Source organism: Sceloporus occidentalis, unplaced genomic scaffold (genome assembly GCF_023333645.1).
Source record: "Sceloporus occidentalis isolate IW3139 unplaced genomic scaffold, rSceOcc1.0.p SCAF_145, whole genome shotgun sequence".
Taxonomy (NCBI): Eukaryota; Metazoa; Chordata; class Lepidosauria; order Squamata; family Phrynosomatidae; genus Sceloporus; species Sceloporus occidentalis.
The window spans coordinates 1,678,039-1,694,287 of NW_028317125.1; the positions used below are offsets into that span (position 1 = coordinate 1,678,039).

At 39.0% G+C, this 16,249-nt stretch overlaps 1 protein-coding gene across 1 annotated transcript; it reads right to left on the reverse strand.

The window, feature by feature from the left end:
* Nucleotides 1-4,724: 4,724 nt before the first annotated feature.
* Nucleotides 4,725-12,013, reverse strand: LOC149280862 (inositol-3-phosphate synthase 1-A). The gene is made up of 10 exons (XM_089500017.1): nucleotides 11,900-12,013; nucleotides 11,306-11,467; nucleotides 10,612-10,741; nucleotides 10,142-10,335; nucleotides 9,726-9,875; nucleotides 8,613-8,828; nucleotides 7,749-7,913; nucleotides 6,360-6,473; nucleotides 5,561-5,778; nucleotides 4,725-4,950 (listed from the first exon to the last, which is right to left on the reverse strand). The coding sequence occupies exons 1-10, from the start codon at nucleotides 12,011-12,013 to the stop codon at nucleotides 4,725-4,727; spliced, it is 1,689 nt and encodes a 562-aa protein (XP_089356143.1).
* Nucleotides 12,014-16,249: the final 4,236 nt, after the last annotated feature.

Sequence of the window (16,249 nt, forward strand, 5' to 3'; positions counted from 1 at the left end):
CCGTATTTTGAAAGGTTCAAGTAAGTGTGTGCAATGCCAAGCCCGTTAGGACTACAAAACAATCAAGTAATAGAGAAAAGAAGAACGATATTTTTAACCGTTGCCTATAACAGGACGCAAGCAGGAATCAAGCAGGCTTGTCTGAGGTGGTAAAAACACTACTTAATATGCATACAACAGCTAGGGCCAGTTTAAATAAATATCCATTTGAAATCACTTACCATACTCCCCGTTAGCATTAATACAGGAAGTGATGAATATAATCAATTAATCAAATAACTTAAGACATCTCATTAAGGAAACGCAATGTCCCTTTTTATTCTCAATACTTTTTATATTAACATATCTTCTTCCTTAGCTTAATGCTAAGAAGTTAAAGGTGCTGTTCTGCGAATACTAATAATTTAAAACATACTTTTATAGGCTAAGAAAATATACCTTCTATTCCTTTTTAATATTTACAGACATTTATCTCACTAGAGATGTCTTGATGGGAAGGGTTTGGGCATTCAAAACTTGGTGTTCCAAAATATGCTGCGTTCATTTCAGCAAAGTAGTTGGGACAGCACCTTTAAGTAAACTTTAGTAAAGGGATCAAATACATGAAAGTGTAGTCTATCTTTTGTGAAATGTTTCTTCTTTCCCTGTAGTCCAGTTTCTTCTATGGAGCTAGTTGCTGCTTGTGATCTGTAACAAACCATCATGTACGGTTCTGAGGATCACTCAACCCTATTAACCCGAACGAACCATGTCAGTGTCTTCCAATATTTTTCACAAGATAATTGTCAATTATTCAACAGTTAATGCTAGTGTGGTTTATGTGATGTGAAATCTGTCACTGTGAAACCACATCTTCTGTGGTCCGTGTTTTTGTAGCACATATACATATCTCCAAATGCCCTTCACAATGGTAAGACACAGTAGAGATGCACGCATATATTTAAATAGATAATATAACGTGTGTCTTTAAATGAGTGAAGGCTCATGCCATTGCCTACATAGTAGCTGGTCACATCACATTCCCTTATGAGACTCGCAAGCCGTATGGTAGTCCGTCAGCTTTCGTTGTAGTGATTCAACTATTCTGGCCTTGCTAGAAACACATTTTATCCACTCTCACTTTATACATGACCAACACATTTTATTAAGAAACTATTAAGAAAGTATGAGTATTTCTGAAATTGGGGAATACGTTAAACTTGTAGGTATTAACTCTGGTTGGTTCAGGTGCAAAAGTGCCGGGGTCAGAGAAAGCAAGACCAGTCCCCCCCCCCCCCATATATTTATATATAAAATAACCTGTAAGGTTGTTTCATATTAGGCAGAAGTGAACTTATATGTTTCTCGTGATGGTTTATTAAGAGCTGGCTCCGTGTTAAATGTTTTGGAGCAGTCTATTCTTCTCTGTAATGACCACTTGGTTCCTCCTACAATATCTACAGGTTCATAACACCAGCTTAGTATGCATCGTATTGCCAGTTGTTCTTGGCTCGCTCCTAAACGAAACAGATGCTTTTCTTGTACTATTTCTAGGGTGACCACAGTTCCCATTTATCCAAGGATGCACATGACCCATGTATACGACAGAGCTGTGTTATAATCATTACCGTCCCCAGACTTACCAACTTAATTCCCAATGCAGGGACATTCAAGAGTATCATACATGCACCCACTTAAAAACATGCCAATCCATGATGCATTTTTTTGTGTACTAGGTAAAAGCTGAACAGATGCTTCATTTAACCATCTATTGGTTTCCAATTTAAGTTTTCTAGACCGTCTATTGATTTAGGATTGAAGGATTTTCTCTATTGAGCCTAGTTGGGCTAGGTGAATTTTACTGGCCTGCCTATATAGCAAATCTATAACAACTTTACATCTGGGCTCCAGCAGGTCCCAGAGAACTTGCAACGGAAGCTGCCACTTACAAAAGGATGCATTGACTGAAAATTGTGTACCGTAAGATTAATTGCAATAGATTTACACAAACATGGGAGCTGGAACCACTTTTTCTGTGTCTGCTAAACTACTGTGATACCCTTAAAATCTTGTCTGGGCAGATCATCCTCTTCAGTTCTACAATAAAGGAGACATACAGCTCCAAGCATGTAAGGTAACTGTAAATATACATATGCTACAATTGGGAAGATCCCACCAGAGCCCTCGATCATCTCCCCTCTTGAGGAGCCTGCAGGGACATGCGATGTAATGGGGTGAAGCGTCTCTTTTACATAGCAAGGGACAACGTCTAACTTTTCTTATGAAGGATTTTTTTTTTAAATGTTTTTTTTTTTTTTTTTTTAAACATAAAGGACCTCATTGCTAACGATGTCTGTTCTTTCATTTTGTTTTATTTTATTTGTTTTTCTATTGTATCCCAAAGCAACTTTGTACAGGATTATGCTAATAACCCATGTCCTTCCTGTTTTTAATTTTTTATACGTTTCTGGTTTTTTTCCCCCCCTTCCTGCAATGTCTGCGTAATAATAGTGTGATGTAAAATACTGTAACATTAGAACAGGATTTAAAAGACAAAAAAATAAAACTGTACTGCTATTTGTTCTTTATATGATATGACAGTATTTGGGATATAAAGCATTCTCTGACAGGGTATGCTTTGTATTTTGTTCGTAGGGTTAGAATTCAGTCCTAGATTTTAGTTGTCCAGTGTAGGATATATATCTATATATATATCTATCTATATATAGATATATATCTATATCATGTCATTTGTATGTTCTTTTTATTGTAAAAAAATCTTTAGACTTAAAGTTGCTTATCAAAAAAGAAAAGGAAAAAAATATCTGCATCAATAAATGTAATTTGATTTTTTTTCATAGAAAAGACTGGACTCTGTGTCAAATCCTTGTTTAAAATGTTATGGCTAAAACTATACCGCTGCATGAAAATGTGTACATCACTCATTCTTCTATACATTTAACTATCCTGACTTAAAGCAGCAACCAAGTTTCATTTTCTCTGTATTTAGCAAGTGGTTAGATCTCAGATAGCTAAAAGACTACAAAAGAAAAGAAAAAAAACCCCACAGTGAAGCGTAACTTTTATTGTAATTACTTAAAATGTCATACAGAGGAAGAATAAAAATAAAACATACTTGATATCAACGAGAGGATCAATTAAGATATAAAGGCCAAAAATCCAAGGGCCACATCATTATGGATGCCTACTCTCAAATAAATTGCAGCTTACGGTAATGTATGCCCCCAAAAAATAAATAAAAATAAAAAAGGTAAAATCAGTGGCTCATACCCCACACTCAAAAGGAGAAAAAGCCATATAGGCAAAGTGTGAAGCTAGATGGGGGAAGAGTATAAAAATGGTAAAATTATTGCTCCCATCTTTGTCCGGATACCACTGTCCCAATGTTTATTGTACTAAACTCTGTGTTAGCTTTAAACACTCAAGAGATTGCTCACACATCAAAGATGATTGATTTAGTGCCTTTCAAATGAAAAAGAATAATACAGCACAGGTAACATTATGCATTTTTGAGCAGTCATGTGGTGGCAGGGGCGATGATTCTAAAGAACGATGTCACAAATTAAAACAGTTATGCTTCATGAAAAGTAATACTGTAGGGTGAGGAGACAAAATGATGTGGGAATTAAGTGGTAACACACAATTTAATGTTTGCCATTTAACAATATACTATTGGAAAGCGATTGATAAGATGCAACAAGGGCAGGAACATACATTGTCTTGTGGATTTTGTTTGACCTTCTCAAATGTTCAAGTTCCTTTTTAACACTGTAGGATATTTTTACAAGTTACCATTTTAATTATGCCTCAGGCAATAGAAGCTATGTATATATTGTCCTGTTCTGGTGCAACATGGTAAAACTAAAACTTTGTATTGGTTGGTGTAGGGATTACTCCACCTTTACCAATTAGAGTCAGAATGGCTCTTTATACATAATCCCAATTATTATTAGGCCCCTGCTCTATCAATCTGAACATTTACAAGGTTACAATTTTGGTTACTCAACTTACTAACTCTTGAGCAGTTTCTTGCTATCGAGAGAAAAATGATCTGGTATGAATTTGTTGTCTAGGGTGATTACATGAGTTTTTATACCTCAAGCCAACCTTATCTAGACAAAACTATCAAAACAAACAGGCACTGGAGGATGGAGAACCATTAATATTAAATAGATTTTTTTTTTTAATGAGAAATAACAACAAGAATATCTTCCTTAAAATGTATCTCTCAACAAATCAAACAAGTATATCATACAAGGGAACAGGAGGTTGCTTTCTAACAATGTATCCAAACTTCAAATATTTCCTACTCATAGAAAAAAAAATGTTTTGTAAAAATTATGAATATCAGAAATACAAATATCATCAGAAGCATATTAAGTACAGTTAAAAGAAAATAAAGACTACAGCCGCTAAAGGATTTGGGGAACAAAGGATACAACTCTAAAGCAAATAACATAAAATATTCACTAGAATGAAAGACTCCAGTTTTCAGTGGTTCATTTTGTGACCTCTGAAGATCACCGCATAACTCGCATTAAGCGGTAACCATTGGAAAGAGACTAAAACTTTGTTCTAGAACAGCGCAGAGGCATTTCTAAGAGGCTAAAAGCTATTTGAGCAACAACTGTAGTGTGGAATCCAAACTTCTAGGTTGCTTATCTCCCTAAGAGATTGTCCATAATGTTCTAAAAAGTCAAACGTGAGCAGTGCCCCCACCCTGACTAATTCTCAATCTCAGTATCGCTGGTGGTCACAGCCTTCTCCAGTCCATTGGAATAGCCATTGCTGATGCCGTCAGAATGAAAGCCATTAACTTTGATGCTTCCCTTTTTGATGGAGATAGGACAAGGAGTGGAGACAGTGTTAGGTCGCTTCAAATGCATAAAACTTCTCTGCATCTTGTGCTCCAGTAGCATGTTGTTTTGGGGAGAAAGACCCAAGCAAGCCCTGGTAAAGGGAGGACAATTATTTATAAAGTTCAGACTAAAGGTGGATACAATTTGTAGTGTAACAATTCATTTCCTTCCTGTACATCACAACTATAAGTTAACAAAACTGGGGGAAGGTAAGAGGAACAAGACTGCTCAACCCTTAAAAAAATAATTAAAAGCTGCTCTCTGTCCACACACTGGAATGAAGAAAACTCCACTTAAGAAGCCATCCAATGTATTATGTTTTGACATCAACCTACTGTCAAAGTTTGCTATGTTAGAATTAAACACTATTTCTAAAAAATAAGACATTTATAGTAAATATTTCAACATTTTCTGGTATACATTTATATGAAAAAAATCCCCCCCCCCCTTTAAATCAAATGTGCTTGTAGCCAGGCATTTCAGAGTAAAAAAAATTGCAACTGTCATATCCAGTTTCTCATGCTGTGTTATGCCCTTTTACAAATGTGACTTGCGCACGCTCGTCATCTGCCATAAATGATAGCTTGTTCTAAATATATATAGTTTTGCTTCTGCAGAGCTTTTACCCAGATGTAGTCACCAGGTAGTCACCAGTTAGCAATTTAGATTTCGCCACAAGCCGTTTGCTACAATGTGTTTACCTGAAGATGTTCTCAATGCAGTTCCTCTGCCTGAAGAGCGCGTTGATAACGGGAGTTCCCTCTGGAACAAGCGGGGCTTTGCAGAGAAAGCTGAGGATGGACAGGACGCTGTGGAAAGTCTGGAACTCCGGATCGGTCTCCGTGCAGAAGGTTATCCTCTGGCAGAGCTCAGTGAGAATCACCAGATCAAGAATGATGGGGCTTGCAAGCAGGGAGTCCTGTGGATAGAGAAGATCTGGTTAAGAGCAACTGGATCCACTTTTATACCTATACATATATTATATTATATATATATACATATATTATATATATATATATATATATATATAGGAATTTAGTTTCAGAAAATTTGTATAGCATAATTCTAATAAAGGTGGCTTTCGAAGATCGAAGTCAAAAGGTATTTTTTGGTTCATATTTCATCCACCGTGTTAAATAAGCTAAAAACCAAAGTTGTTTTTTTTTTACCAGTCGATACTGCGCTTGCGATTAGATGTTACAACATTTTCACCCCTTACACGGGAAAGACAAATACAAATATGGCATAGCAAGGTGTATGTGAAAATGAAGAATAAAGAGCGGCTTATGACCATTGTGAATGTAGGAGTAGATTTTCCAAGTTTCAGAACTATAGCATGTATGCAAGACATGCCAGAAGAGAAAGGCATCCTAAAAACTAATATGAATAATAAAACACAACAGTGATTTTGCTTCCAAGAGGAGAAATAGACCCTTAATGAACCACCAAATGACATAGCTTGGTCCGGTACCAATATGAGGATAAGGAAACATTGTTTACCTCACATGTGTTATGAATGACAATTGTGTTGGTCCCTCCCATCATTATTTCTGACGTGTACTCATCCATTGCTCGCTTGCTGTCTCCCACATAAGGAACATATTTGATCACCACCTATAAGAAAACACACATCACATGATAAATAATAGCTACTAACACCAAGCAGGTTATCACTTTTATATACTTAGCACCAGTTCTGTGCTCTCGCGCTGTTAATACATTTGCATTAGGTAATAAAATCAAAGGGCAAAATCTGCATCTGACAGTTAATAATGCTGGTCATGACCCTGTTAAGAGGACTGAAAACTGTAAATAACATAAAACTTTTTTTTTTTTTTTTTTTTTAATGTGGACTGGAAAAAAACATTTATTAAATTCTCGTCATGTTAGTGGTTAGATAGCTAGAAAAGCCAGGGACCACATTTAGATAATAAAGGTTTGGAATTCTGTATAAGACAGCGCAAGGGGTGGGTGAGAGAAGAAAAAAAAAAAAGTTAAAAAAAAACAGAAAACGGCTGCTGCCAAAACAAATGCAGCTATGGTATATAATAGAGTGATCGCCGATATGTAGAACAGGACAGTATATAAAATAATATATATATATTTATATATATATATATACCATAGATAAAGGTTTGCCCCTCACAATGTGCATGTGAAGAACCGTGAGGTCCCTCATGTAGTGGAGATTTCCGAGTTCCTTGTGTCCTTATGCTGCCTGAGGGAACATCATATCCCAGCACTCGGATGGGTGTATTCACAAACAAGAAATTTGGGGAACCGATATAAATATCACAAATTTGCAGAATGACATTTCATCCATGAGCACCGTCTCTCTTTTTACCATTAAAGATACACATTAAAAATAGTTAAAACACTACTAGCCGCTGCAGATTTATAACTGGCACCCCTGTGGATACTAGAGGAATTGCATGTTCAATCAAGCAACTGTATAGTAGTGAGAAACATAGTGCTCTTTTATAGGTTTGTGTTTCTATTTTAAGTAGAAAGAGCCATACCTAATCTTTGAAAGCTAGGTGCCTTTATGTCAGCGCTGCTTTATGTACCTAACCCCCATTGGTGGTGTAATGTTACTCTAGTGCAATGTGGCAAAGGAAGCTCAGTTGCCACAGTAACCACTGGAATGTTCCTGTTGATTATTCGACCCTTTCCACTCCCAGAGGGAGTATACAGTTACTAGCCCCCCTTAACACTATTTAAAGCTGCTGTTATGCTAAAATGACTAATAAAAAAATACTAACCATTTTGGGCAAAAAATATTTTCCTCATATTGCCTCATTTTTATTTTACGTATATTTTATGAAAGCGCTGTGAGGTCTGCCAGTTCAGGCCAAATGCTACCGTAGAACCCCCCTTATAAATACTTACACAGTGGTCTGGCTTTTCATCCGGTCCATACAGTATAGGGTTTGACTGAACCATGTCATCCACCACGTTGCTCTTTGAGATCTCCTTAGAGCGGAACTGTTGTGGAGCAGATAGATTCTTCCCATCGTTATTACCCAAGTGATTGTAACTCACAATAGAGGCAGTCTATGGGCAGAAAAAAAAAAAAAAAAAGACACGTACAAGCCATTAATTGGGACTTCTATAGAACAAATTCAAGACTCAAGATTGAATCCTATCAGCAGCGGTTTAACATTCTAGACCATTCATGAAGCAATCATGGCGCTTCCACCGTGTGACATGGTCCATAACTCGGGCAACACTCAACTGAACTGAAAAAAGGCCCCAACCCTACAAGACTGACAACTTCTCAGGACGAACTGGTTAAAGCTTTCATAAACTCAGACTAACTAGCTCAACATTGTGGTGACAGCTATTTTGTGCATAACAGAAAACATTTCAATGGGAGACTACATTTTCAATTTCAACAGAACCCAAATACTATTAAACTGCTGTTGAAGCATGTTCTGTTTAGTGCAGGTTATGATGGTTCTGCAACTTGATCAATTTAGACTTAGTGAGCAGACCTGGGAGTTTCTGTGAAAAAGTCACCAAAATGGGTGAAACGTCTAGAGGGAAAAAAAAAAAAATAAAAAAATCAAAGTATCAATGCTCACTTAAAATCACCTTTAGCCAATGTACTGTAGCATATGTATCAGAGACTGAGCATTATTAGATAAAGACTTAATGCACAAAATGCATGCCCTTAAAGGGTTAAGCGGTTGTTTATGTTAGTACATAAATATCTTGAGACAAACGCGCACACACACTGGACATAGAGGTTACCTTTATTCCAGCACAGACAAGGAAATCCACCAAAACTGACTTAATCTTAGTCTGGCCAGATTTAAAGTCATCCCCACCGATGAAAACCTTGTGCTTTATTGCCAGCTCGATTGCACCAGGAACAAATGTGTTTTGGGGTGATCCGTTGATGTAGGCACAGCCCTCCAAAATGCTGGCCACTGCAAACATTGTGGAAGGAGATACTTCTAAACCATGCTAGGAAACAAGAAGAAGCATATTAGAATTAGAAATGGGGCCGATACAAAAGGTCTAAATAGAAGCAATCCCAATATTGTAAACACAAGTTTAGTCAGCCTTTTGGTCCAGTACAATTTATAGCTCTATGAATGAGTAAGCAATGAACTGTTAAATAAGTCCAGAGTTCTCACAGACCAGCAGATAAAACAAGATATGAATAAGTAGTTCAGACAGGCAGCCATGTGCCTGGGTGAACATGTGGAGAAAAGCCGCAGTGACCCTTTCCCACAGTAAGGCGTACAAAGCTATCATTTTTATTAAGCCTTACTAAATAAAGGCATGTCTCTTGACATCATAAGAAACATTCTAACACAGATCTTCTTCACAGAGCTCTGAACACTAGGGTTAAAGGGCATCCATGACCACCAGATGTAAGCTTAGATGGTCTGCAGCCTATGGAACAATTTATGGAGCCTGAAGACTAAGGAACAAAACCTAATAAATTAATCCACCTCAGACATTAAACCGAATAAAGTACAGTTTTATTCTTTGTAACATATAAAAACTCTTATAATAAAACCAGTTACAGAAAGAAATAGAGCGGTCAAAATCACTTTCATTAATCAGATGGAATACAAGGATAATAGGTTGAACTCAAATGTGGTGTTGAGGGCTGTTATTTGCATTCTTAAACTAAAGAGTCATTCCAATAGCTCTTTGCAAATACTTCTAGAAAGCACTTTGACTTGTTACTCATATTTGGTTTCTTAAGTTCTTGAGAACTTAACCTCCCACCTCATTAGCTACGCACTAGGTAGGATCAAAAAAAGTAAACCTGCCAGATATATTTTATCTGGTCGCAAGTTGCAGTTTAGTAAATAAGCCACAAAAACTTTGGATCAAGTTAACACTTACTTCAATAGCTTTCAGTAAATTATCAGCTGTGTCATTAACACCAGGGATCAGATCACAGAAACGTTCTGTGTTTGCAGTCCACAGTACAATAACCTTGTCCACACCACTCGTCCTTTTAAAGTCTTGAATATCTTCTCGAATCTTTTGAACCTAAAATGAAATAAACAGTTGGGGCAATGAGGGTATAACCCAAATTTGTATTGTTGAATCAAAGGATCATGACTGTACCATTAATACTCTTGTTATAATGGGTAGGAAATAACATGTCTTGGCCAGTCGTGACTACTGGAGCAATGAATGTCATTGAAGGGTCACATTTGCATCCTACAACAATCCTCAGTTAAAAGAAACACTGAATATGATCAGTGAGAAGTGTGGTTTGCTAACTCTCCAAGTGACCCTGCAGTTCCATATACCTGTTCCGCTTTGGTTCCATGAATAACATGGTCAGCTCTGCCCTCCTGATTGGCTGCTATGAAGTCCGGAATGTAAATGGAAGGTCTGGGCTTCAGCTTCTCCATATACGGGCTCAGCTGCTCTTGAAGCTGCCAATCCAAAACTTCAGCTCTTCTCATTGCATCTGCCAGGTTCAAGGACGAAATATCCCAACCTAAGAGGGTACATAAGACAAGGTTAAAGGTCATTAAGCCTGTAAGAATGCTCAGCATTTCTAAATGCTCAATAGGCTGAACTTTATGAACTAGCATCCCTTTTTTATTTTTAATTTCTATAATGCAATGAAACCCACACTGTGGTATAAAAAAGTAGAGAAGAATGTATGTCATCTAGAACCCTATGATGAATGAGATTAATTACATATTAATATTTATGGGTAATAGATTACAAGAAGGGTTCCTGTTTCAGCTACATACACAGCAGGGCTTACCATCAAAGACTATATCATTAGGATGCACCATGGGAAGAAGATCCCGGAATGGTATGTAGACATCCCCTGCAGGGCCGGTGCCCAGGCACACCGTAGAAGACTGGAAGAGGGAGCCATAGTAATTGGCTACCTGTAAGGAACAGAGAGAGGAATATAATATTTTAGCCAGCCACTAACACACATGATAAGGAGATGGCAACAACACATCCTTAGAGCTAGACTGCTGTAGTTAAAATAGTTGCACTAGATTTGCTTCTAATAAATAATGCGTAAGGCAATAAACCAATCAGAATGAACAAATACGTGCATACAGGATATGGTTCATAAAATGTATACCTTCTGTTACAGCAGTCTTACCTGAAAGACTATACTGAAAACACAGTGCGGCTTTAGACCTAGTAAAGCAGTATACCATCTATAAATCTATACCAGAGACACGCACAAATCACATCATAAAAAATGAGACATCCAACGCATAAATATTTATAGGCTTATGATTCTGTTTATGTGCATCATTATCCCACAGCAGTGATTTGGGGCATTGAACATTTTGTGTTTGAGACAGCTTAAATGTAAATATTAATTCTAGTGCAAAGTGCTAAAAAAGTGGAGTGGTCATCATGGATTTTTCTCTCCCAATTGTAATTACCACCAGGCTTCATATAAATTATATAGATGTTAGAAAATAAGTTACCTTCTTCCCCGTCTTGGTCATCCAGGAAAGCCCCATCTGATTGGCCAGCACAGCTGCAGTGACTGTAGTTCCGTTGTTTCCACCCCAGCCTACCAACATGACCCCTAGTTTAGGCACCTTCCTCTCTGTCCGGAAAGTGAATTTGGTGGAACATGGCTTTACCTGCAACCAGACAAGATTATCAGGAGAGCCCATAGAACGAATATTACAGTTCTCAGTATGGGAACAGATTGCAGCATCAATAATACATGTAACATCGATACCTTTCAGAAACATTGTTTGTCTAAAAGTGTGCATTTTCGTAATTAGGCTAGAAGAAGAGACCTAAGTAGTCTCAAAGGCGTGCAAGCTAATGCAACTCGGCCAATAAAGGTATGCTCTTTTTCCCCACAAGACGAAATAAGCTGGCCCTGCATAATGCATACTCAGACCGGTGAATACATCTTCTTAGTTTATATGTGTGTGTTTACTGTTAAAAAGGCCCTGGACGTGATGAAATGCACACACGAGACCAACAAAAAAACAGAAATCTACAGCGTTTTAGTAACCACGGAGATCTGAACTGTAAAGAACCACATTCTTTGCACAAGTTACCTTGGTAACACCATTCTCCTCGCAGACCTGTGTGGTTTCATAGCTGTAATCAGCTTCTATCACATCCTTTAAATATCTCACATGGGGACTCTCGATCTTGAATTTCTCTGCCATCTTTGACTGCAAAAGAAAAGGAAAATGATTGGTCAGCACAAAGTCTAATAACGATTGGCTGAATAGTTCCCCAAAGGTAGCAGCTTCAATAAAACATTTAGCTTCCATCTACATGTACCATACTAACAACGGACAAGTAATGTACAGCGCTGCGTGTCCCCATCACCATATTCTAATTTTCTAACTTTTAGCAGATATTACCAGGAAGATGGAATTCTTATCGAGGTTAGCATGGGGTTGTATCTACAGCGCGCATGGATCGGAGGTATCTTTCCATTAAGAAAAATCTATACAGCTGTATTAGCCGAACAGAGAATCAAGTCTTTTGTTGAAGTCAATACCTTTTATTGGGCCAATATAAGAAAAAAAAATGTCAGATTACATAAGCTTTCGGGACCTCAGAGGTCTCTCCTTCAGTTGCTGACCCAATAAAAAGGTATCACACCTTCAACATCAAGACACAGGTTTCTATAGATCGATAACAGAAATTAAATGATATGAATGCGATTTACTGTTCGGCCACGGCAGTGTTAAGGTTTTCAAAGGGTTAAAGGGTTTTTACTCGAGTTTGAATAAATACATTTGCATTACAGCTGTTGGATTTTAGTAAATGCAGGATGTTAACCCGTATATGCTGCTTCGGTCATCGGCAATAGTATATTAGGAGGTCATAAGATGACCGGAGGTTATGCAACATAGTGCTGAAATCTGACACCCAGCACTGTTTGCAGTACACACAGCCCGTGCAGGCTCACCCCATATATACGTGTAGCATCCTCACGCTACCATATAGCAGCGCAGCCAATAGGAAGCGACCAGGCGTAGCGCCGGTGTCACCGTGTAAGGTATGCACATTACAGGGCGGAAGCACCAGTATAGCCCGCCCCGTGAAGGGCCCTGGGTATACAGCAATGTATTAAACATAAAAGGGAGGAGGTAGCCGCGTCAGGGAGGTGGAGTTCTTAAATGAATGAAGAGCCACGCTTACATAAAGGCCTTAAAGGGGCAACAACCCAAAGCAGCTGCTGAGCCGGGCACCTGTCATACACAGAGAAAAGTACAAAAAAAAACCATACCTTTATGTTGCTGCCTGACAGAAACGTCCAGTACTTCCTGTGGGATTGGTAAAAAAAAATAAAATGCATTAGTCCCCTATAGGAAGTTCCTTCACACCGACATAACATAACGACATATACATACTCCGGCATAGCTATAGTTGCGTCATCCTTCTGCCCTTCTACATACGGCTAGATATGTTACCACTATAGACAAATGGTTAAGGGGGCACGAGAAACGCGCGCACTTACCTCACGCTACAGATGCTGTCAAGTGAACAGATGCCGGCTGCACGGGGAGCTGCCTAGTAATAATGCCCGGCTCCTTGGCTCTCCCCGCCTCCTTACAGCTCGTTCCCTCCTTCCCGGTAATCTTCCACTCCCTGCCGCCCCCAAACCACACCCCACCCCCCGCTACACACGACGCCTGGCACCCGAGGCTTGGCTGCCTCGGGGCTCGGTGGGATTTCCTCGTGATAAACGAGTCAATTTCCCACATGAAACAAATAGCGTTAAATGGAAATACATTAACCCCTGGTTATCCGACAGACACGCTGGGAAATCACACTACCAGTAGAAAAAAAAAAGTGCACCGTTCCTTTAAATGTTATGAGGCTTTATTGTCCCCTCTAATGTCGCATTAGCTGCATGCCGTGACTTTTTCATTTAACAATCTTGCACCTCTATGGATGGATTGATAGAGATAGATAGAATAATTACCAGCCTGGTACTTCCATTTGATTACATACAGCTATAGCATTGTTCTAAAATCTATGTATTCTTACAGAGCCACATTGAATGGCCTCAAATTTGCCATCAGATTCAATGTTTCTAATGACATACATATTGATGAAGTCATAGAAAATGCTAGGAGGCACCATTTTCAAATTTTGACAACGCAGGAATGCCTTTTTAATTACCATATCTCCTAGACAAACACTCTTAACGTCTTATCATACTGCTTGTAGTAAAGAATAGAATGGCTCGGTCTTAATCACTCAGCAGGACTCACTGACTAATGAAAGCCTGCTTGACACAGAAAAAGGCACCTAAAATATCACATGACTGACAAGCTAAACAGAGGTTTACATTTACAGTAGGCCCTCCAGTGACCTTGCAGATGTAGTTACTGTTGCACTTTCTCGCTTTCAAACACCATGGCTATTTCAAACAATGCCTTTAACTTTACATTTTACTTTACTTTACATTTTTAGGGAACGTTTACTGTTCCAGACAACGGGACTGGCAGCTATCATATTACATACATAAGCATGATGAAAAGTTTTGTAGGACCAGACATATCTGAAAATAATAGCATGCATTACACCCATTATGTTTAGTGAAGTTGTACACTCGACCCATAAATAACACCTGGAAACATGCGCTATATTGACAAAAGTATTGGGACAACCGTAATTATTAAGTTTAGATTTTTCAGTCACACCCATTGCTAACCGGGGTAAAAAATAAAGCACACAGGCATGACATCTCCATAGATCAACATTGGCAGTAGAATGGGCTGTACAGAGGAGCTCAGCGACTCTAAACATTACATTACTACCCTGCTAGATCTGCCCCTGTCCACTGTATTATTGTGAAATGGAAATGTCTAATAGTAGCAACAGCTGAGCCACAAAGTGATTGACCATGCACGCTTGCAGGGCAGAGCTGCTGAGGGCTTAAGAGCATTGTGTGTAAAAATGATCTATCCCAGGGCCGACTGCAGCTGGGGTGCCGGGGAGAGGGGCACAAAGCGGTTGCTCATGAAAATGTTTTCAGCTACCGCTTCCTGACGCCACCCGCATCATATCCCGGTGCTGAGCAGTGATGCCGCACATACCACGAAGCGAGACAGAGGCTTCGTGCACCCACCAGAGGACTTCAGCATGATAAGTGAATTAGAAAAGGGGGGGGGGGGTAGAGTGTGAGGGTTGCTTGTGCTAGAGTTCTGGGTCAAGTCCTCAGAGTGCAAGTCCTGTGTATGGAACCCGGGTGCTGGAGAAGTTGTTTGGATGCAACACGGGTGCTGAGCAAGTCCTGTGGATGCAATCTGGGTACTGCAAAAAGTTCTATGAGTGGAATCTGGGTGCTGAACTCATTATCATGTTCAAGAAACCAGTTTGAGATGAGGTGAGCTTATGGAATGCATAGTGCCTATTGCAAACCTTGGTGGAGGAAGGATAATGGTCTGTTTTTCAGTTGTTGGACTAGGCCACTTAGTTCAAGTAAAGGGTAATGTTAATGCTACAGCATATAGACATTTTGGACAATGCTATGCTTCCAACTTTGTGGGAATAGTTTGGGGAAGGTCTTCCAGCATGACTGTGCCCCAGTGCACAAAACATGGTCCATAAAGACATGATTACATTAGTTTTGTGTAGAAGAACGTGACTGGCCTGCACAGAGCCCTGACCTCAACCCCGTCCAACACCTTTTGTATGAACTGGAACGGAGATTGTTAGCAAGGCATTCAGACATCAGTGTCTGACCTCACAAATGCTCTACTGGATCAATGGGCACAATATCCCCCCTTTAGAAACACTCCAACGTTTTGTGGAAAGCCTTCTTGTGGAAGCTGTTATAGCTGCAAAGAGGGGGACCAACAACATGCTAATGTCTATGTCATAAAAGTCCCTGTTGGTGTCATGGTCAGGTGTCCCAATACTTTTGTCCATACAGTGTACCTTCTAGGAGTTACAGGACAGGAGAACATTGGCCACCCATTGATACAGACTACCATTTGGGTTTGGTGTGGAAAAGGAGCCAAAGAGTCCTACACACCACAATCGTCCTATAAGCGGAATCCAGCATTTTTCACCAGTAAAGGACAGAAGGATGGCATTATTAGCAGATGTCTCTTTGTTAGTGATACTGAAACGTAGGATATCATCCACTTATTATCTGGCTTGGGTGGTTGGAATACATTTTATTTATCTTCTAAAAGTACATAGCAAAACTCACCACCACAAACCTTGTAAAAGAGACTAAGTAGTCTCTGTAAGGGCACCCATGGCCTTTTACCTTCTTATATCTTATCCTTTTTTCCTTTCCAACAATTCCCAAAGCTCCACCTATTTTAAAATGAATGTTCTTCACCCATGAGCTCCAATACAGAGTAATTAAGAATGGGCGGCCAAAACATTTGTTCTTCTCACCGTCAATGCATAATTAACACTGCAAG

Coding starts and splice junctions, on each gene's coding strand:
- LOC149280862 (XM_089500017.1), bottom strand. CDS start 12,013: ATGGCAGAGAAATTCAAGATCGAGAGTCCCCATGTGAGATATTTAAAG. Junction 9,876..10,141: donor ATGGAACCAAAGCGGAACAG/GTATATGGAACT, acceptor ATTTCATTTTAG/GTTCAAAAGATTCGAGAAGA. Junction 8,829..9,725: donor ATTTACTGAAAGCTATTGAA/GTAAGTGTTAAC, acceptor CTTGTTTCCTAG/CATGGTTTAGAAGTATCTCC.